Source organism: Acipenser ruthenus, chromosome 24, assembly GCF_902713425.1.
Source record: "Acipenser ruthenus chromosome 24, fAciRut3.2 maternal haplotype, whole genome shotgun sequence".
Lineage (NCBI taxonomy): Eukaryota > Metazoa > Chordata > Actinopteri > Acipenseriformes > Acipenseridae > Acipenser > Acipenser ruthenus.
The window spans coordinates 22,572,168-22,595,701 of record NC_081212.1 but is presented as its reverse complement, the minus strand read 5'-3'; the positions used below and the strand labels follow the sequence as shown (position 1 = coordinate 22,595,701).

At 35.9% G+C, this 23,534-nt stretch overlaps 1 protein-coding gene across 3 annotated transcripts in view; it reads right to left on the bottom strand.

Annotated features, from left to right (window-relative positions):
• Positions 1 to 5,652: 5,652 nt before the first annotated feature.
• The window catches only part of LOC117429276 (protein unc-13 homolog C), a 100,274-nt gene continuing 82,392 nt past the window's right edge, over positions 5,653 to 23,534 (bottom strand). For all 3 annotated transcript variants that reach the window (XM_058998730.1, XM_058998731.1, XM_058998732.1), the window contains 9 exons: positions 23,014 to 23,102; positions 22,544 to 22,687; positions 21,532 to 21,655; positions 20,048 to 20,104; positions 18,069 to 18,149; positions 15,638 to 15,785; positions 9,164 to 9,256; positions 7,483 to 7,642; positions 5,653 to 7,012 (listed from right to left, as the gene is read on the bottom strand). In XM_058998730.1, the coding sequence (XP_058854713.1) occupies positions 6,727 to 7,012; positions 7,483 to 7,642; positions 9,164 to 9,256; positions 15,638 to 15,785; positions 18,069 to 18,149; positions 20,048 to 20,104; positions 21,532 to 21,655; positions 22,544 to 22,687; positions 23,014 to 23,102 (1,182 nt within the window). In that variant the 3' untranslated portion in view covers positions 5,653 to 6,726. The remainder of the gene's footprint in view (positions 7,013 to 7,482; positions 7,643 to 9,163; positions 9,257 to 15,637; positions 15,786 to 18,068; positions 18,150 to 20,047; positions 20,105 to 21,531; positions 21,656 to 22,543; positions 22,688 to 23,013; positions 23,103 to 23,534) is intronic.

Below are 23,534 nucleotides of genomic sequence, written 5' to 3'. Positions count from 1 at the left end.
CTGATTTAATATTTGCCCATAGTTTTTCTAAGTGTTGTTTCAATACAGTTAATGGAAGATCAATTGTCCTTGCATTTGATATTTATCCTAATGACAATGCACCTGGATCCAGACCTCATGGCAGGATAAAACTTGAACCAGCTTTTTATCTTCAAATATTCAGAACAGCGCTGTGAACCGTTTCTTCTAAGTGGGTAAGGGCCATTCATTTATTTATTTTTTGTTGCTGGACTGTGTTGCTTTTCCTTATGCCTAGGAGAAGATGACTTTTTTGTGCTATTTTTTTATTTATTTTTTAGCTTCATGAATCCATTATGGCAAGACGATGCACTGAAGATGTCTTTCTGTCCATATGTTTGTTGTTGTTGATAAACTTAATTACAGCTGTTTAATGGCTATAAACACATAGAATGCAATTCCTACAGGAAATACATTTGATTGTGCTGCCTGATTTGAATTTTCATTTGCATTTCAACTCCACTGAATACACCTCAAACCACTAAAGGCAACACCAACACTGCATTTTCTAAAACATCGATTGGTCCACAGGGCACAGATACTGTGCTACAGAGTGTGAAAGCATCAATATGGAATATCAACTGTTTATGAAAAAAGACAGGATACAGTTCTGTGTGTTTGCTTATTAGTGTATACTGTACATATTACTGAAGAAATCCCAATACAAGTCAGACCCAAGTTTTACACCCAAGTAATGGATTTTAGTTAAGTTAGAGCTGGAAATAGAATACATATTTTTTCGAACTGCACTTAATGGTTGCATGTCTGGCTTTGCAATGGACTATCTTCTTGATTTATAAAAAAAACCTTGAAAAGGTTTGTTGAAAATATGCAACTGATGAGATATTTTCCCCTATTACAGTACAATGTTTAATATATTGAGCTGTTACTTTGGCTACACTTTTTTGTGTTAAATGCTATGCCATGCAAATTGATTAATAATCTTTGTGAGATGAAAAACCAATTAGTTGTACCAAATGGGAATACGGTGAAGTATGAATCATCGTACCAAATGGGAATACGGTGAAGTATGAATCATCGCCTCTCTGTACAGAAAGACAAGGGAATATAAATGTGTGCAACATAATAGATCTGTCTGGAGAAAAACAAAGGCACAGATTCATACCATCTGCTTAATGGTTTAGCAAATGACCTGTAAGAGAAGTTCCCTCAACAGGGTTACACAATGAAATCCCCTTTGTGTATCTTAGCTGGTGATCCTATTGGTGGAAAACAACCTGAAACAGGGCCTCATCATGACCAGTATTCAAGGAATCATTAATACTCCCCAAGAAACCAAACCTCTCTTTTAAAATAGATGCTTGAAGAATTGTGCTGTGTTATATAAAGGTTGCCTGTTTTATGTATGTATGCATGCTCTGGTTAAAGTATTCTGTATAGTATGCTGTGGTATTTTTGCTAGGGTGGTACGCGAGAAGTATGCATTATACAAGAGATATCATTTAAGACTGCGCAATCATACAAGTTATACACTTGATAATTGTACTGTCACCTGGTTGATGCGCATTGACAACAAAGAACTGCTTTGTTTCAGTTTACAACCTGGATACACCATGCTATTAAGTTCTGGGCCTCTCTCAAGCAGAGACTGACAGTTTTGCAGAATGGTGCCAAATTGTGTTGCAGTTGACATAGCTGGCGTCACCAACTAGTCCCAAACCTTCCTGTTTACATTGTGTGTGATGCATTGAAAGCTAACCCTATACTGGATTCAGTGTCTGTGTTTTCAAATTAAATCAGCACAATCCATTCTTTTTGCATCACCATTTCTCTCAATTCTAAGCACTTTAAATGAAAATAACAAAATATAAAATGACTTTAAGGTTGAAAGCTTCCTTTGTGTTTACCTTTCCACTCTCGTCGTGTTATTGACAGATACTTTTCACAAGCGCACGTTGCCTAAAACCGCAACAGAACGGAAGCTTTTAATCGTAAAGGTGAACAAAATGTGAACGTATTTGTAAAACAATGCTGGGACCCTTTCATGCACTGCTCAGCCAGTGTAACACTGTCTTGTTCACAGAAACCTCTGTAGTTCTTATATGGTTTCAAAGTAACAGAGATCACATCCTTGCAACTCGGTTTCACATTGGTATGCGGAATGAGGTGTTCTGGCAGCTCACATTGCTTCTCGTCACACGTTCCTGATCACTGACTTTTCGTAGCAATGGAATGCACAGTACAGGCCATGCAGCTCTGAAAAGAACCTAATACACAACAATTGTTTTTTGTCCGCTTGTCAAAATCTTAAATCTGTGAATAATCAGGTACACCTGATTAACAATAAATCTAGTAATAAGGTACCAGCAGTACTTTGCAAGTGTTAAACAGATCCTCAAACGGTTTAACAGCTGATGTATCAGTAAGGAAAACAGTCTTGCTTAAGACTTAGGGGAATTACTGTGCAATTGAAATATGGATGAGACAAAACTGTGCTCTGAAATGGATGCAAGAGGGGAATATGTATCTAAAAACAAAGCCAAACTTTGTATCAGCAATTTGTCTTTGACATAAGTGGGCTCCTAAACCAGCAGGGTATCTTCACTAGACTTTAAATTAAATAAAAGCCCATTGGGTCACCGTTGCAAACCTGACTAGTTACTGTACACAATTCCAAAGCATTTCTTTTCAAACCTACTGTACATTATTTTTTACATGTCCATACTGTAATATATATTTTAATGTATTTAGTTAATATCATGGCTGTACATGCAATCTCCATCTAGTCATCACTGTGTCTGTTACCAGAATGTCTTGGTTTGTGTTGAGTGTTCAGTTTAATTTTATTGAATGCATCACTGGCAGAAAACAGAACCATGAAATTGAGACTGTTACTGTTGTGCTGAACTACATCTGGTTTTAAGATTAGGAGGAACTATGCTGTTTAATTCTTGGTATTTCACTATTTGTGCTGTAAGATGAAAGCTGAGGTGAGATTGGCCAGACTGCCTGTGAGGTGGATATCAGCTTGCACTGTACAGTACCCTACAGTGCATGATATTCTGTATCTACTAACCTATGCTGGATGGGTTTGCAGAAGAATGTACAAATCCACAACACTTACCTTTAGTTTGGACTGTCTGAGGACCTCTTTATATCAAGTATATAAAATGCAACCAACATAAAACTCAATACTTGCTGCCTGAATGAGATATTGGAGAGGCTTTAGATTGTTGTAGGATAATCAGATTATTACAAATGGATGTTGTTTTTCCCCATTGACGTGCAAAGTCATTTTTACAATTATTTTATTTTTTCTGGGGCCACCTTAGAAGGTATAGTGCCTTTGTACATTTAAATATATTTTTATCTATTTTATTTATTTATCTTTCTATTAGTAAGCACTATAGCATTTAATTAGTATGGCAAGGATTGATAACAAGTTGATTATAAAGACAGAAATGCATCTAATGTTAAGAATTTGTACAATGTAACAATGAATGCATTTTATATTTTTGAGCCACACATTTATGCTGAAAGAGTTGTATAGAACATGTCTGTAATAGAAAATGGTTGAGGGTTCTTGTTGAAAAGATTTGAGGTTAATCCTAATGGCAAATAATTGCAAGGTGTATTATTACCTCTATAGTGAAAGGCCTTTGTTAATCCTCTGCTGTGATGCGGAGTAGAATAATTTTCTATAATACTGTCAATTTCACAAAAATGTAAATCAGAAGGTATTGTTCATTTTGAATCTAAAGGTCTAGCTATTTTATGGTTATTGAATTTTGCAATGGGATCGTTTGCGGCAAACTTGGTTTCCATGGTAACTAGCATGAATTCACGTGAGATTGCAGATAAAACCATGCTGATACAGACTACAGAATCAATAATTTATCTTGTTTGTGTCTCGAAAGCTTAAATACATTTGAGGGCAACTGTTCTTAATATTACAAATATGAAGCACTATTTTAACATGTACATCTGATATTACATTTCCCTCTTTTTGTATCAGTCTCTTGTAATAGATGATTCTTATTGCATGTTTATCATGCTTGTACCATGGGGTATATTTTAATGCACTAAACAATGGCAGATCTAAAGAGTGCAGCTTTTTAGTCTTTAATAATCCAGCTGGAGTTTTCAATGTCCCACCTTGTGATTATTGACTCACTAACATGACTCCATACAAAAACAAATAAGGTTTACAAAGTTTGGGAGAATGGTATTCAAATCCGCCACCGTTTTGACCACTGTGATAGATCCCTATATGTTTTGTGAAAGTCACACTTTAGTTGAGTAGCTTTACATCTACGATCAAGAACTCCATAGAAGGAAAGTGATCACGCTCTCAAATATTAACCTCTAAACAGTGGAAGATATCTGTGAAATTGATATTATTTTTATAGGTCATCTACCATACAACCAATAGCTATTGTTCTATGTCAGAGCCTACCCAGCAAGATGTCATATTTATATTCAATTATTACTTTATTAAATATGACCCATAAGATTTGTAGTAATTAACCCTTCTTCACAGCACATCTGCTATTTATAAGGTGTAACTTCATAAGGCAAGTTATTTAAAAAGAATTATTTGCTTTGATTAGATTTTCTGAAAAAAGGAACAAGTATTACCAAGCAAGCATCTATTCATCCAACTGTATTTACTTCTATATAGTTAAGCACTTCACTGCGCTAAGAGTAATGTTAGATACGTCCTTATTCCAGTAAGAGGCAATCCATTGCTGTAACAAGACATAAAGTGGTCTCTAATGGACCAAGTCACTTTGAAGCTTCTGGCTTTTAAATAATTCATATCTGTTTGTAGGTCTGGGTACTGTGCAGAATGAAATAACTTGTGGGAAACACAGGGACTAGATTAATGAGAATCAGACTCTAAAGGGTGAATTTTCTTCTTCTTCTTGTGTGTAATTTCCTGGGTGTCTATCAGCGCAGGTCTATTTTCTTGATGAAAGAGTACTTTCTGTGAAATTAGTTTGGATGCATTACCTTGGGCATGGTCTGGGACCTGTGTGGAAAAGCTGAAACCTGTGTCAAGCAAACCCTTATATTGAATCCACTCTCTGTAAATCTGTCTGAAGCACCTGTCTATTTGTCTTGCTTTCTACTTAGATTCTTGATGCAGTTTTTATTTTTTACTTTCAGAGCGCCTTTTTTTGATGCAACTGGGTCTGTTCAGTTGATCTGAATTGTGGCGGATTAAAATTATGATTATTATTTTTTTTAAATCCACAATACTGTATTTTCCTCATCATAAAGAAGTGTTTAATGTTATAGAGGGGTCTTTAAAAAAATGGCAGGTAATCAGCAAGTAAATGCATTGCTGACATTGCTTGATGAAGCAGTGTATTGTCTTCATATCATATGCATGTTTCACAGCGTGATGGCAAGAAGTGATTGTTTTTCTATCCTTTGTCTGATAAATACGTTTTCTGATTTACACAACAATACACTAATGTGACTCAGATGTATCAGTAATGTTGCTTTTCATAACTTTTTGGTACACAAACAACCTTACAGATAGCAGCAGTATTTAGATCTGCCACTGCCACTCTTTATATCAACTGAACAGATCCTATAGTATTTGTGAGGACAACAAGGGCATGCGCTGAAATTAAATAAAAAACAAAGTTTTTTTTATAATTTCTCACTAAATATATTTACATGACATACAATCGCCATCAGTGCAATACATAGAAATGTTGCATAATTACCAAATCTTTTTTTTCTTGTTTTTTTAAAGAAAGTAAAATGGCTGCAGCTGATGTAACAAATATGTAAAGCAACATTTACAACTTTCAAAGTGGTCAACAGCTTCACACGGATCAAAAAAATAGAAGATTCTCAGAACCAAACCATCAACAATCATTAATGCAATCATTGTAAAGCACATGTACATTTTTCATACAGGTACTGGATTGCCTTTTTTTGTACAAACATTGTTATATAACTTTGGCAGTTTCTTAAGAACAAAGTTATTTCTAGATATGAAACGACAATATCAAACTGGTAGCAATGTTATGTAAGCTTGACTTCAAAGCTCATCTTCACAGTGATAATTCAGAAAGGCTGGAAGCCAATGAAAAAAATGTCTCTGTTGTTTCTTTCTAAACTTATAGCAGAGAAGGAGAGTCTTCATTGTTTTCAGGAGTTATAAAATTACAAACACCTATGAAGGTAACATAGCAGTCATTGCCGTATTAGAAAATGTCTCCTTAGGTCAGCTCAAAATACAAAGGGGAGGGGGGGTGGGGCGTGGGACCCAAAGCAAATGGTCACTATGAAATACAGGATGTAACATGGAACAAAGGACATGCGCAGGACAGGAAGTGATGTCAAACATACTAACAAACAACTACTCTATGCAAATGAACAGACTTAGCAGTTAACACTACACAGTTAAACAGAATGAAACTCTCAAACAAAATAGTCAAGCAAATTGAAAAGATACCAAGATTACCATTGTTTTCTGGTTTGGCACTTTAACTGAACAGTTTTCTGTCCAAAAAGACTACATTTTGTACAAAAAAAAGTATGTAATGTCTCTTCAACGTATCTTCTAGAATAAAGTACTTAATAATTATAGGTAAACACTTGCACGTTTTTCAAAATTAACATTCCAACAGATTTTCACACACATGCACTAAACAAACAGTATAACTGCACCTACAGTATACCATCTCCTTAATGGATTTCTTCCTTTACACTCAATCCTCTTCAGGTTTATACAGTTTCTTCTGCAGACCGTGAATCTGACTTGAGACGTACAAATTCTTTGGCCACTTCATCATTGGTCCTCTGGGAGAGTATTCTCAGGATGGTTAATCCAGTTTCATCCATAGATATATTTTTCACTAAAGGATACCAGGATGCACAGCTCCCCTTTTCCACTAAGTCCTTTAATTGGATAACTGTCATTCCTATAATACGGTCTTCCCTGGCAAAGCAATAATCCTTCACGGCGAGATGAAGCTCATAGACCTCTGGGCCATCCTCGTTGCTCAAAATGCTGCATGATTAAAAGAAAATAGCCAATCTCAATATTTACACACTCAACTAAAACATTCACAAATAATATTGGCAAGCAATAATCTACAATAAGATGCCAGAAGTTATAGACAGCTGAGAGGATTCCCATGGTTACCTAATATGTCTGACTATTACTCAAAAGTAGTGTTGTCTTGTCTAAGATTATGATTTTCCTTATATTGCCTAGTCAGATTGCAAAGTAGTTTTTCAATTTGGATTGTCTTTAAAAAAAAAGGCACGTCTGCAAATTCTGTCAATACATTATTGCCGTTGCTTGTTGAAGCTCTGGTGCATGTTTTATATTAGAAAGTCCCTTTACAGTGTGAGGCCAAACAGTGATCCGCTTTAATTTTCTCAGTGTCATAAATTGCTTGTCTGAATTACACATTTGACACGGGGCTGCACAGCCTACTGTAGTCAAACAGGAAATATGAAAATGACATGACTTACAACTGGAATGTTTCGTTATACTTTGGGGACCAGGTGTTGCTTTTGGTCTTTGTGCCAAACCTCCTCCTCTTGTCATTGAGGTTGGGCCCCACAGCATTCACCTCCACAAAGGGACGGAACATGGTATTTGTTTGCCAGGTTAGGTCATTCACTGCCACAACTAGAAGGAAAAGATGAGACCAGAGTTAATTCAGAGAATCAATGCAACCAGAGTTTAATCATCAAAGTATATTGGCATGACAAGGCAACTTGGCACTGAAGCACCGTCAGTCATTCTGGAATGTTGGAATGTTCATGTTTCCTGATCTTTGTTGCACAGTTCCACACTGCACGGGGCAGCAGTGTGGAGTAGTGGTTAGGGCTCTGGACTCTTGACCGGAGGGTTGTGGGTTCAATCCCCAGTGGGGAACACTGCTGTTGTACCCTTGAGGAAGTACTTTACCTAGATTGCTCCAGTAAAAACCCAACTGTATAAATGGGTAATTGTATGTAAAAATAATGTGAAATAATGTATAATGTGATATCTTGTAACAATTGTAAGTCGCCCTGGATAAGGGCGTCTGCTAAGAAATAAATAATAATAATAGCAATTAATGGGAAGACTCTTCTGACTGGGTGAAGAGCTGATTCTAATTGTACTGTGGGGTCACACCTTTTTAAATGGGATGACATCATCTCAAAGGACGTATCTTGTTAAATATTTAAAAAGGTTTGCGAGAAGCATATTATTTTTACTTGCTGTAACCCTTGTCGATATTGCAACAATATATTTTTTATATATTTCAAATCACTTATTTCGAACACTCCCAAGTAAAAGTTTAAAAATGTCAAAACAATCATGATTATATTGAAAAACACAAGGAAAACGGCTAAGGTTAAGTGACCCTTTAAATAAATAAACCCTGTAACTCTACCCCATACTCTACACAAGGTAACATGTATAGATACATTACAAACATAAAATAGGGTTATTCGATATGCTAATTAGGCATTGTGTAAAATCATTATCATTAGCTTTATAACTACTTAAAAGATAATATTTGGGGGGCACATTAAATTAAATCCACTGTGGGTTTTAAATGTCCTGATCTAAATTCACTTTAGGGACTCACTAAACAGTCATGCTTCTCCTTGCCTGTTACCATACTTATGGAGATACTGTGCAGTATGTTATTTTATTTTGAGATCCTTTCCCTACCCCCTCCCCCCCAAAATGTTGGTTGAGTAGTTATTATCTGCATTAACTTTGGAGTCAGGCAATCAAAGTGGTAACCTATTCCTCATGTCACCCTTTCAAGTATCTAATGAGAATAAAGAAAAGGCATCTGACACAAATCTTCAAAGAGAAGGCCAAATACATGCGGCTGCTGTGTGAAAATGGCATCTTTTTTGTTCTAATTGGTTAATTTACTTTTTCAAATGATCATAATGGAAATGGGTAAGAAATCCTTTCAGTTCAAAACAGGGTACTTTACACTCAGCTGATTAAAATGATGATCTGCAGCCTGGCAGGTTTATAGCAGCTGTGTAAGATTTATGAACAGGTGACCCAAAAAATTAACCTCACACTCACACAAGCCTTGCCTGTTCATTCTTAAAGGGTGAAAGCAATTTCCTCTTCAGCCACCTCATAATTTCATCAAACTGTTTAACTCAATAGGTTAAAAAGCTTTTGACTTACTTTTCACAGTGACTTTATGTTCCCCAGTGCCTGGGTGTGTCAGCAGGTCCACTTGAACAGATATTTCACCCACTGATCCATTGGATGATTGACCTAAACAAATTAACAGCTTGTAATTAAAACACACACACTTCATCTAGTCTTTTTATCATCAGTTACACATTTAAACCTTAAACACACCCTTTTGTGTGAGCACTGTATCATGAAAATCATGAATAATTCTTGAAGGTTGAACACCCACTTCAACCACAAACAAAGACAAGCTGCCATTGCAAACTTGTTCATCTAAAGCTATTTAAATGTGGTCTCCTTATAAAACATAGCCATTTTGTAATACCAATCCAGATGGCTGGAGACATCTGTAAATTGACAATTGGTTGCACAGTAGGATATTAGCACTTATAACTAGTTATATAGCTACTGTGACAGCATGACAAAAGTGCATTGCAACATTTCATAATTCCATGGAGAAATCAATACCATGAACAATAGTCTGTTATGCTACTTAATCATACAGCACACTTACTAAGAACAATATATTCAGCTTTCATGTATTGTTGGTACTGGGCAACTATTTGTGTATTTTGGAAGTAGGGGACTTTGATTACATATACAGCTGATTTGACAGCCAAGATCCATAAACTGGGAGATACTGGGTTGTAACCATCAAATGAGGCATAGTGTAGCAAAAACAATTTTTCCATTGCCAAATGCATAGCAGATTTAGTAATGTAGAAACATGCATGAGTAGTCATTGTTCTCTGTTTAAAATCTATTCAAAAGCTTTGCTGGAATTTGAAATGGTTAATAGGATTTCACTCTTCATTGTTGTGCAAATGTCACTGTTCCTACTTTAGATAAAGATTTGTCTTTTTAATGACTATCATTTTGCACATATCCTGTTCTTTACTGGTAAGGCTCAAAGTCAATAGTAGGACATTGTATGAAATGCATAGATTGTCTTCTGAAATCTTGTTTTATATAGATCAGATTTACAGAAGAATATAATACTTTGACAACAATTTACTATATCTCAGTAGAAATTCCATTCATCTGATCTTAACTTGAACAAAACCATGTTAAGATATATTTTGTCTGGGTGGCTTAATGGTTAGAATGGAATCCACAAAGGTTCTAGGTATTCTAAATTCCAGGAATAGTCTTGGAACCTCTGACATCATATTTCCTGCTCACTAAACCAGTGCGTTTATTCCTCTGACTGATACAAGCCAGTCACTAGGGCCTGTTGTGCCCTAACTTGAGTTGAAAAGTGCCCAAATGGGATTTTCAGAGAGGAATACAATTATGTTAACAATACAAACACTATCAAGATTGCTCCTTCCTACACATACTGCAAGTTGCATTTTACTGTTAAATGTTTTCATTCCTTTGCACTTGCATCAGATAGGGCCTTTTGGGATAAGAATTTATAATAAGGAAAATATTGCTGTGTTGCTTGATGCTAACAATGATGCTAACCAACCATTGGCTTCATGAGGATCACCTCTTTCAACTGCATTGTTTTAGTTTGTGGAGGATTTTAAAAGCCTTAATGCAGATTAAAACTTAAATTTCATCCTCAATGAACACCTGTAGCTTTTGAAAAATGCACAATGACTGTGGCAGCTGCAGCACCAAGGCAAATAAAACTTGCAAGATCTGGGCTTCAGTGTATGTGCTGTGCCCTATTACTTTGTTTGAATGTTATTAAGTCCCATTCTCCATTCAAAACCACGGAACTGAAACCTATTGGGGAACACAACAGACAAGAAGGCTTGTCTTTATGTGTCAACCACTTTCCTCAAACATTTGTAGGGGCGTTTAAGCTTAAATGCTGATCTGTGAGCTTCAGAATTTAGGCCATGGGAATATCTCCCTGCAGAGAACTAAGCAATAATGAAACCACACTCTCTAAGTGAATGATGCTTGGCAGACATGCTTAGAAAAAGCTGATCCGGGCACGTTCCTGTATTGTGCATATAAATATATGATAAAAGGATAAACTTTTAAAATCAATTTTCTTACCTCTTATTAGAGCTAGCAACATTATCCCTTGCCTTGTTTTGGTTACCTGCCTTGTTTAGAGTAGTTTTTATTTATTTGGACTGGCAACATGAAAAACTACTGTCTCTAGAGAAAAATATACAATCTAGATTTATAAATATACAGTACACCTTCCTTTTTGATGTGGGGAAGTATTCATGCCACAGTATACAGCAAACTACAAAAATAAAGAAGTACGAACATGAAATAAGGAACTAATTACATGTAACGTCTATGACAATAAGTTTAGCAGAACATTTTTGACAAAACATACTTCGCATACTAATTATTCAACAAGCACAAAACCCCTGTTTTGAGTAACTTCACTCTTTTTCTGACTGAACAATCAAACTGCCTCACACAAAGATCCGAGGAGCTGCTTCACATGGAATTCAAACTCTGGTAACTGGAGAAATGTCTCGCGCTAGGCTTCCCATTGCCCACTTGACACCCAATTAGTGTGCAGGTTTAGATGATGAATGAGCCCATCATCCTCGTATTTGTAGTGAACAACATACATTAGTATAACATAGCTGGGCTGCTTTTAATGATTACTTTTCAATCCATGGACAGTCAGTATGTTGCAAATTCACTTTGGAGACCACAGTTGCTTTAATGGACCATTGCAGTTAAGAACAAAAGATGCAAGAGTAGAAGAATAAAGCCTACTGGCAAGACACACAGAATAGATGATCTATACATACTGTAATCACACGGTCACACTTAGCATAGCAATTTTATGTCTCCTCCACACTCGACAAGGAGGGGAACAACCAGACGTGGACAGGCAACAAAAATGGAAGACGTGTACGGCACACCCCTCACTGACTTAAAATAAATAAATCAATAAATAAAACTAAAGAAACAAATGTACGACTACATACAAGCCCCTTAATTAAATGTCTACATTTTTTATTTCTGGTTTGGTAACTTGTGCTTTTTCCTTTTAGATTTTGAGCAACGTATATTGTCTCATGGCTACTTAAAATGTAAAAAGAAACTGGCAGATAAAAAAAAATAAAATACCAAAAAAAAAACACATTTGTGTTCTCCTGGGGATCTGCTCTGTTTGGTTATTTTCTTGTGCATGTAGATCATCCCAGTGGCCATCAGCTATTTTTGAACAGCTGCTGTCAGCTGAATTAACCAAAGGATGGATTCATCTTTTTTTTTTGCAGATCATAACAAACTAGTTGATATGGGGCCATTATATGGCATCAAAGCCAGAAAAACCAAGGCAACTGGCCCCATACCTTCTTCTACTGAGTCACAGAGTAGATAAAAACTGTAATAATTTATAAGGTAGATTATGGCAAAGTGAACTTCGTCACAAAGTTTCGAATTATTTTTTTCTCAAAGTAATAGTTTGGATGGTTCACTTTGGAGTGTTTTTATCTATATATTAAACTGATTTAGTTATGGATGATTAAATAATGCTTCAATCAATTAAAAATTAACAGTGGTAACACCTACTGATTGTATATCATTTTAAAATTTAGAATGAAATTCCTGAAGTAAACATTCATTCATGACTAGTTAATCTTAATCCTTATATTCTTTTATCATGAACTGGACTGTCTATCAGCATGTCTTAGCAAAGAGGAATTTCTACAGTGAATACAGTATAGAAATTAACTTGAAACAGGCGTTTTGTTTGAAATAGTCCCATTTCAAATCCTTAATAAATTGTTTGAAGGAAAATAACCTAGTGTGCCCCGATAAATATTATGCAAATTCACAGGGCATCATACACTACAACTGTAAGTGCCAGTCTGTGTTTGGAGATCCTGTGAAGGGAAAGAGGTTTAAATGAATGTTTCCTTTTTTAGAAAACTCTCTGCGAAGCCTCTTCTGGGATTATCTGGCTCCCAATAAATCTAATCTATTGTGCAGCGACAGAATCAATATTGTAACCCGATTGAAAGAGAAGATGTACTGCTTTAGTGATTTGAAGAAAAATACTGCAAACCCAACTACTGAATCCCCTTAAATTCTATAACAGAAACTGGTCTCCCATCACCCAGAAAGTAATGAGATCTCGGCTCATTCTAACCTCTAGTTGGCATCAATATTGTAGATGTTGTCAGAATTTGATGTGATTGCTGGGCACAACTATATAAGCAAACATTTGTGAAAGGCACTTAAAATATCATCCGTGTCAGGAAAAATACGCTGGAAACAATGCAATTACAGTTTCTTAGTCTAATATGCTCTATTAAAAACACTTGTATTCTGAAACCTAACATGATTTAGTGGTCTGTGTATATGTGGTTATGTGTGGATAAATGTTAAAAACACTCAAAGCGGATCATTTAAGCAGTTCAAGGGAATACCTTATGCATGAGAAATATCTTCCTAAGCTTTATTGAAGAAGATTTCATAAAGATTTGTTATTTGCAAATCCTATCCTGCTTTTCTTACAGAGCTGGCATTTTGTATAAAAGTATATAACTATGTTCTCATAATAGTAGCTTGTTTTGTTTAAGGAATACTTTTATAGCATTTGGCAAGAACACAATGCATTAGTTCTCTAAAGTTACATTTTACTTTTTTATACCACAAGTGTGGGTATATCTAGCGTGGGATACATTTCTATTATTCTTATGTGATGGAATAAGAGTTTGTATTCCACAACTGATGGAATCAGTTGTGGAATACCATGCTTACCGGGACTAGTTTCGAATGTGTCTTTGCTTTAATTTCAATCTAGTGGTGCACAGCTTAATTCAGGACAGAGCTGCGCTTTGGTAGTTAAAACAATATTGCCACCAATACATGTTAACATCTATTGTCGTTTTGATTTTGACTCTGATTTCCTTGAACGAGTTTAACAACAAATGCCAGTTACTGATCTGCCTGCGTCTGACTTCTCTAAAAAGACGATTTTGAAGAGGCCATAAACAGGGTTCGAAATGAATCCACGTCAAAGCCTCGTCTGTTGACAGTGAAAGTAAACACACACCAGGTAAAATAATCCCAAATGATCATTCACAACCCTCTATATACACCCTTATTGATTGGTTTGACTTGACACTGTGAATATATCCAAATAGTGTAGAAAGACCCATGGTCCCTAAAAACAGGTGGTGATAAAATATCATTCAAGCTAAAGAGCATTTCAAGTTAATTGTCTATTAAAAAGTGCATGTTTCTATTAGCAACAGCACATTTTCATTTAATTCACCTGCTGAGCTTTTGTCATGTCTTGAGTCAGTTTTAGTTTTGATATCAGGTCTAAGTGAGCAGTCAACAGAAGCCCAAGTGTAATACCCATTCACTTAGAAAATACATTATTATAATAATTCACAATTAAACCCTTAACATACTTTCATCTAAAGTTAAAACATAGGACAATTGCTAATACAGACACTAAATTGCAGAAGCATATTCATCACTTTCTAAATGTCAGGTAGAATTGGCCATTGTAACAAGTTTCATTGCTGCTGTGGTTATTTTTACTTAATAAATTATGAAACCAAGCCTGAAAAGTAAATATCCCCAGCCGAAAATCGTTCATGCTGTTTCCATAGAGGAGCTGTAAAGAAAGGCAACAAGATTTATGTTTTGCTAGTTTCTGCTCTTACAAATGACATAACGCTGGGGGCCACAGCCAAAAAGTAATTACAATTCAGGTCAGCAGGCTGGCAATACATTTTCTACTAACCACACAAGACATGGTGCAAACGTGTTCTGCTCAGGTAAATTTATTTCTATCTTAAAATGACATGCGACAGACAGAGGGGTAATAGAAAAGCCATTTCTAATAAGAATAATTATGTGCAGCTGTTCGCCATAATGTCATAAATACAGAAAATGGTCCCCAAAATATCTGTCATAGCTATGCTGGCAATGTAAAACTTTGACCTGAGTAGCCCCTAGAATTAAGCATTTGAAAACTTGACACTGCTATTCAAAACCGAGTTCAGCCTCTTCTATTGTTGAAAGTGAAAGACTGACCTTCTGTACACAAAGATTGATTGACCTTTTGATACAGCTGTTTTTAAGTCATTTTTTTCATACTGTAACCCACAACCACACTGTATCATAATATTAGAATCAATACTAAAGACCAAAACATTTACTAAGCAATCAAATATCATGAACCCAAATTCTGAAATAATTTACAGCAACACCACCACTACCTGCATCAAAAAAAAAAAAAAAATCTATCTACTGTTATTGTCATATTATTGTCTATAGAAATGATTGTTTATTGGCACAAGAGTTCTGCTATACGTTTAGCAGGGCTACGGCACACTTGTGATGTGCTTGTGTCGAGCTGCTCTCAAATACCTGGAAGTACATGGGGGAAAAGGGATATAACAGAGCAACACTGTATTTTCAACCCCCCTTTTCAATATAATAAAACAATTAAACCACTTACATAAAAGTTTGACATGCATTTAATCTGATCCACTTGGAGTTGCTTACCTTGAGAGTGTTGAGTGCAGGTATACTTCTTGATCAAGGCATCAGTAGTTTGTGTGTAAAGGCTAAGAGCATATCTCAGGGACTGCAAATCTGGGCTCTTTTCCAGGAAAGCCTTTTTCAGTCCATTTCCTCCAGCATGAAAATATTGCTTAGAGAAAGAAGTGGGACAGTCATTTAAAAGGGGAATTCTGTTTTGTTTACAGGAACAGATAATATCATACCTGCACAAAACAGCCAAATATAGTAAGTGCAAAAATGTTGTACTGTACACATCAGTGTAAAAGTGGCAGTTATGGCCTATTACTACCATTTCTCTAATTGGCTGTGGCATTATTGAGATGAAGAATTAGTTGTGGTACACATACCATTACATAAATATTCATTGTAAGGTATTTTACAACTTGCAATTATACCTGGATGTTGAATTCACAATGACATTAGTTAATCTATTAACACATAATCTGGACTATAGTCTGTATAGCAAAGGAACAAAAACCAATAAATAAACAGAAAAAAGAATGTATGTTAATGTAAAGAAATAGGGGACATAATTAAATTATCAATGCAGTCAACCATTTAATTGAGTTATTTCACAAATTACATCTTAAGTGGGACACATGCAAATTATACTTTGCTTTGTCATAGTATAATTAAGATGAATGTGGTCTGAACAATAGTTTCAAAATTCAGGCATGGTTTCAAAAAGATTTCAGTTTACATTTTGCTTCTGGTTTGCTTTTTCAGCCCTGCATATAGACAGTTGTGCTTAAGCCTGGTGAACTTATTAAATGAACCGACACTTTTTACTGGTATCATGTGTAAATAATCCAGTGCTGCTGAAGAAAGATCTCTCAGGAGTTCAGCTGACCCTACTGTCCTTCAGCAGCAGTACCCAGATCCTGCACCCAAGATGGTGTGGAGGTTTCAAGCACTCATACAATCAGGGAAAACCCTAGTGCACAGAATCCTAACATTTCAGGCAAAATCCTCTTCAATACCAATGTAGTCATTTTGTTATGGGATTGGTTCGTTGAGGTGTAACACCCCATTTCAATCGCGATTCGTCTAGGGGAACACGACATCTGGAAATCCTTTCGAAATATCTTCATGCTAATGTATAATCCACGCATGCATATAGGGTCATTTACAGAATTAGATGGATACAGTTTGCCCCATGCACTTATAACGAGTCTAAGAAGTGGTCTTGGTTCAGTTGCTTTACAAAACCCTTTTTGGTCCATTTCCATTTCTTGTGATAGCTATGTGAAACCAAACTCACTTGGAAATAAGAAGAAAGTGAACCAGCTCATGAACCGAAGGCATGCGGTTCATTTGCTTTCAGAAAATTAAATAAATCCTAGCTGTCTGCCTGGGGTAATTGAAGTTAGTGGCCCAGGCCAATGGTCCACTAGGCTATACTGCTTTCCATGAATGAAGGAGGAAGAAACCAAAGTGTAGCTGGGGGTGCATTCTTGCAGGACAGAGCTGTAGAGCTGACAGTTGATGATGTCAGAGCTGTTGAGAAACATGGCCGTCCTGTATTAGGTACAATTGACATATGATTAACCTAATGTCACCTTTCTAGTGTCAAGGAGGATTAGGACATGATCTGTGTTTGTGTGTGAAGTCTGTAGTGAAGGCAGGTAGCATAGCTTGCAGCAGGGACAGGAACACAGCCTGTATTTCAAGTATTTAACTCTGCTAATTGGGCTGGGACACATGGGATGCTGATAGAATGATGGATCTAGATATGGAAGCTATTTCCTTGGAGACATGCAGATCAATTTAAAACGCCACAAGGTATCTGTGCATTATCTGTGCAACTATGGCTAGTTGTGCATTAGATGCTTCATGGATTTCACAAGCCAATATATAGGAAACCTGAGATGAAACTGAGCTGAAGGCATTTTTTATTTATTTTTGTAAATAAATCACCCGGAGCTGCAAAGCAAAACCCCCGTACAGAATTCTTAAGCATAGGTGTCAACATTATTTCTCAACCAGAATAGCACAAAGGTTAATGTTGAAAAAATGCAAAAAAGCTAAAAAACAAATTTGTGTGATACCAATGGCTAATTAACAAATTAGAATTCCACCACAGAAGTAGGGGGGTGGACAAAGTCATTAAACTGCTGCAATAAATGCAATTTAATTGGGTACAGGTGGTCAACAATTAGCTAGTGAATGGATGTTGCTATAGAACGGTTAAGACAAAGAATAGTTGGGCAATTAACAGGATAGTTTTATTCTGGAATCATGTAATAATAACATTCAGAACACCAAAATGAATATGGCCAAATATGATCCATAATAACATTACTGCATTGTAGTGTACAAGTGTGTGTGGGGTCTGCAATGGATATGGTTTCTTATTTCAGAATATACAGTATTCATTCAAAAACAAAAAAAGGAAAATGCATTAAAAGAATACCTTGATGGTAGGCAACACCACTTCCATGACGGCACACTGCCTTGGAGTCAGGCTTCTAGCCTCTTCTCGAATAACATGCTCCTGTTGCAATAGATAGGATTGCTATTTTAATAAAACATTGTTCTACTTTTTTATTTTCCTGTACTACTTTTTCTTTTTCTTTATAAGGTAAAAATGCACTCAGCATTGATAGATAGTGCCAAACTGACCAGGCTTTAACACTTGGGTCAGGAGAACAACTTTCCTTCCCAGGGAGTCAAAACATGCATGACCTCCTGCAGAATCCCATGCTGCTTCATGCAGAAGCAGCTGTCCATTGATCTCACCTTGAGGGTCATTTTGAAAGCTCAGTTCCAATACAAGAGTTTTAATGTTTTGTCGAAGGATATTGATTAGTTGTTAACTTGCTAAATGTACACTGACAGCATTGAGATTAAGAAAGTCTAAGACTGCCTATTACTCTGTTAAAGTCAACCTACAGTCACTGTGCTAACTAATAAGAAGGGATTGGGTCACCAAGTAGTCCATTTAGGTTAGATGATTTCACACCAGGGAGCCAGCAAATATTTAGACAGATCTTTATGTATTTCTGCACTGTTTTTGTAGTGAACTTTTCATTCTCTGCTCCAGGATAATTGGGTTCATTCAGATTGTTGATTTTCTTTTGTAAATTTGTTTATAAGCATTTACAGAACTCGGAGAATGCCCAGGTTATAGAAAATGTAAGTTTTGTTTGCATTAAATAGTGGATTTAATTATAAATGAAAACGTGAATGCTGTAACTATAGGAATGTAAGTGAAAATGCAGACCACCTGCTATGATTAAACAGAGAAGCCCAAAAAATACATACATTACATACGTTCTCTATTGAAAGAAGCATATAAATGAACCGATAGTGTAAATGTTTGTAAACTTTTACAAATAGTTGACAAAGTGCCATCATATTTTGAACTACTGTATAGCAAACATTTATATTAGATGGTATGACAAACTTAATAATGATGGTCTATGAACAAAACACATTGCACTAGAATTTCTACATACCCAGTGGCATTCTTATATTTTCTGACATTCATATATCACCCTGTATGTTCAAATAAATAACTTGGTTTAAACAAACAAACAAAAAAAGTTTACTGTTAAAGAAATTACTTTGGAAGAATTTGTATGCTTAGAACCGCTGCAACAGTGTAAACTGAGCATCTCTGAGCTATATCTTAAAGATCCTTATACTGCACCGTGCATTTACCACACTTTTTACATTGCTTTACCATACTTACTGTATATGCAATTCACCATGCTTGCCTTTGCAAGATCAGGCCTATTGCTTTGATTAAGATAATTTAACAGAGATTGTGTTATTGTAAAATATTTACAGAAGGTGTGTGGCAATGTGCCCCGCCCCTGTGTGCATATCATGTGTTGTATGTTGCGTGCGTGTGTTAATGTTGGTGTATAGATTGGTACACGGGATATAAACGGGTCTGTGTTTCACGTGTATTTAAAAAGTGTAGATTTATATTTAGGCACGAGGAGGGCACAAATCACTTCACGTGCCGGTTAAATGTAATATGTGAGCACGGGGTTGCACAGAATTAATTCACGTGCTGGGATTCAAGTGAATAATTAATTAGTAATTGAATCCCAGCACAACAGTATATATAGAGACACGTAGCATTCACTCGAGGTTGGGTGTTCGGTGAGTGGAGAACGGGATTGGAGACGGAGGTAATTGTGAATTGTAAAAGCGAATAGTTAAAGTGTTTTCACTCACCGTGTTTGTTTGTCTGTCTAGTCCGTTTTGTTCGTCTATTTATGTTGGCCTCAAGTGCCGTGCCCTGTGTTTTGTCTGTTCAAACCTTTTATTTTCTGTTCTGTTTATTAAATGCTTCTGGTCTGACGCCACCCACTCCGGCCGTCTTTGTGACAAGGTGGCATACTGAAATGTTATTATGTCAATTTCAAAAAAAAAAAATACCTTTAGTTTGGACAGCTGTCCCAAATCTTTTGCTGCACTGAAAATCAGCTGGGTTCCCTGGATGCAAAAAGAAAATGGAACAGTACTTTCATTAAACTCTTAGATTGCAACATGCAATCCTGCGAGTACTGTACAGAAAGTGTTCAGCAGCCAAAGAACTATAACCCTCTAAAGTCACTCCAGCTTGGCTAGAATTGAACAAATACTGACTTTACATTGGAACACGTCTTGTGACATAACTAGTTAGACAACTATTACATCAACTGTTTTAGAGTTATTATTGTTGAACCAGGTTCCCAATCAGTTCCAATACAACCGTTTAAGAGACAATGCTTTTTTTTCTTTCTTTTTACCCAAATTACACTAACCCTTCCCAGTAACGACAAACTGATGAAAAGGGGCTGCAGCTGTATCCCATAAACACACCCACAGGCTATTTAGGCAATTTAGGCAATTTTGGCAATTTTGTGATGGAAAAGTTTCAGCTAAAATGATAAAGTACATGTGTGCTCTCTAATATGACAGGGTTATTGATGACCCCTCTTCCTATTTTACATACGCTTCTTTATTACATTCTCTTTTTAATGTACATTCAAAGTCACATCACATCTGCCATAACAAGTGAAATTCTAGGGGGAAATAAAGAAGCTAAGAGCTATTACTTGGACTGATGTAACAGTACAGTCCTTGCAGACAGTATTTCTTTATATTCAAGCTGTTTTACATTAAAGCCATAATAGGTTTCTGGGATCATTATATCGGTTTCTGTCCATTATAAACTTTATAATTAACAACCTGTTGGAATAGCTGTGCCATTTAACAGCAGTTTATACACTTGAGACTGCCTTGGACAACTTGGCAGCACATTCATGACAGCCTATAGAAAATGGTAGATGCTGATGTTAGATGTGACATTTTTATATACTGCTGTACTGTAATGAACTCAGTGAAACAACAGGTTTGTTATTTTCATTAAGATACAGTTGTAGTTAAAAGTTAACATACCCCAATGGAAATGTACAATTTCTAGACATTTCTCGAAAACAAATTATAGGAAAAATCTTTTGTAGCAAAGTTTTGCTTTTGTGGAGGACGAAAAAAAGTTACTCTATAATAACATAGTGAAAGGGTCTTGAGTAGAAAGCCCTGGGTTATTACATTATTATCTTTTAAATGTACTTTCATGTTTAATCTGCTACACATGTATTATTATTGGGATTCATACTGCTCTCGCCTTCTCCAGCATATCATAGTGTTGCTGCAGAGCACTTCTAGATGCAAGGAGAACAAACTCTAACATGCTCCATAAATGGCTTAAAGGAACTAACCCCTTTCTCATGTGTACACAGATCATTGCCACAGCTGAAACTGTTTATAAGGTTTTGATTTTACATTTAAATTCAGGCAATAGGCCAACCAGAGCTTTGCTTACAATACGTACACACAACCAAACAGCTAGAATATGTGTTTCAATAAGTACTCACAGTTTGGTCTATTAATGGAGGCAATACAATTTGCTTTTCTATAGTGTTCAGAACTAATTTCCACAGTTCTTTGAGAACTCTTTTCAACACTGTCTTCTCGCAGATTTTAGCAAACAAAGTGAGGCTGCAAAAAGACCAAGAACAGAATTAAGACATCAAAGCACTTTGTTATATTCAACTCAGTTTTGAAGACACACTGTACATATAAAGCAGCAGACCATCCATGCACTGCTAAGCTACCTAGACAGCTTTTTTGAGAAGTACGATTTTAGCGCTTACTTGTCAAACTGCCACTGTAAGATTTACATTTTCAGTGCAGGATTTTCCATATTGGAATGTGCATCATATATATATATTCCACCCCATACATGTGTTTAATAATATGTCACAGTATACCATTCCTAACAAATATATACAACTTCACATTTTAATCTTCTTGAATTGTGAATGCAATGGTTTAGAAATACACATTGTAAAAATGAAAAATAAATAAATTAGGCTGGAAAGGATTTATTATTTGTATATGATTAAAGAGGATTCTCTAAAATCCCTTTTTGTCCTGAATGTCTATTAAATATTTCATTTCTTTGGATCTTTTACTGTTGCTGAAAACGACTATAAATGACTGCAGTTTCCTTCATAGCGTTAGACAGTTAAACCTCACAATTCTTGGAACTGCATTGAAACTTAAGTAGAAGTTGATCGTTGCAAGACGTCCTACTGAAAATGCCAGACCAGAAAGAATTGAGAACTGGAAAATACATTTACTGTTATAGGATATCCAGCTGGTATAGCAACCTTCAGGACAAGTTTACACCAACTGGCTTTAAATTAGACTTTTAAATTTGTTTTTGTTGAACCAGTACAACCTCCTGCTTCGGCTAGCTTCAAATATGTGTTGAGATGTCCAAATAGGGGATTGAAAATAGTGGGTTTCTACACCGGGTCAAAGATGAAAAACAAATAAAAGATAACAAATTCATTAAAAGGTACATCAATTGTCACACGTTACTTTTTATCCAGTAGGTCCATGAGTGGCCTTAGGGCAGTTTCTGCATCCATGGTGGCATTGCTTTTGTTTGCAGCCCCATTTCCTTTCATTTGACTCAATTCCTGGTTCATCTGCTTGACACAGTCTTCAATTACAGGCTGGAAGCTGATGGAAATAAATATAAAAAAAAAACATGGCTTTTACCTTATGTAATTATAACATATGAAGACAATTATGGTGACTTCTCATTGAAGTGTTGGCCTAAACACCACATTAAGTCCCAATGTGCAGTAGCTACACAACCTTGATTGTTTGAACATTTGCTTGGTTATTAAATTGGGTGGCTGTGTACAGTGAGTGACACTTTGTATAATTGTTTGTGTGAAAAATATCCCATTCAAAGCGGGTTTAACAGAACCTAAATGCCTTGACTCCAGGGATTCTCTTATCAAACCAAAATCAAAGCGCAACTGTATTTATTATGTGTTTACCTTGCACCAAAAACGATGCTTAACTCATCCAAAACCGCATTGAGTTTTATCTGCAATTCTTTCAGGAGAGCACTGGCTTCAGGGTCCAGCTGTAAAAGACACATAACAGGTTGTAAATAGCCATCAAGTTAAACTGCCCCTATACTTTAACAGAAACTCAAATATTATACCAGCCAATTTTTCAGGATCTAAAATGTAATTCTGTAATGTTTGGTTTAGGGGTTCATTTTGTATAATACTTTTTTTTTCATTCTAATGTGTTGAAATGAAATCATTGGTATTTTATTAGTATTTATCCTAATACACATATAAGAATGCTTTGTACTTTAAATGTTTATTTACAAATTCAGTTCACTACTTTTGAACAATACAAATTCCCACTGTAGCTCTTTTTGATTTGACAAAAAAAAAAAAAAAATCACCTTCTCAATTTAATCAATGAGCATAACATTGCATTTACTGTAACTCCAGTGTTGCAGAAAGTTATAAAATGCATGGTTTTTAAATGGTTTATATTTTAC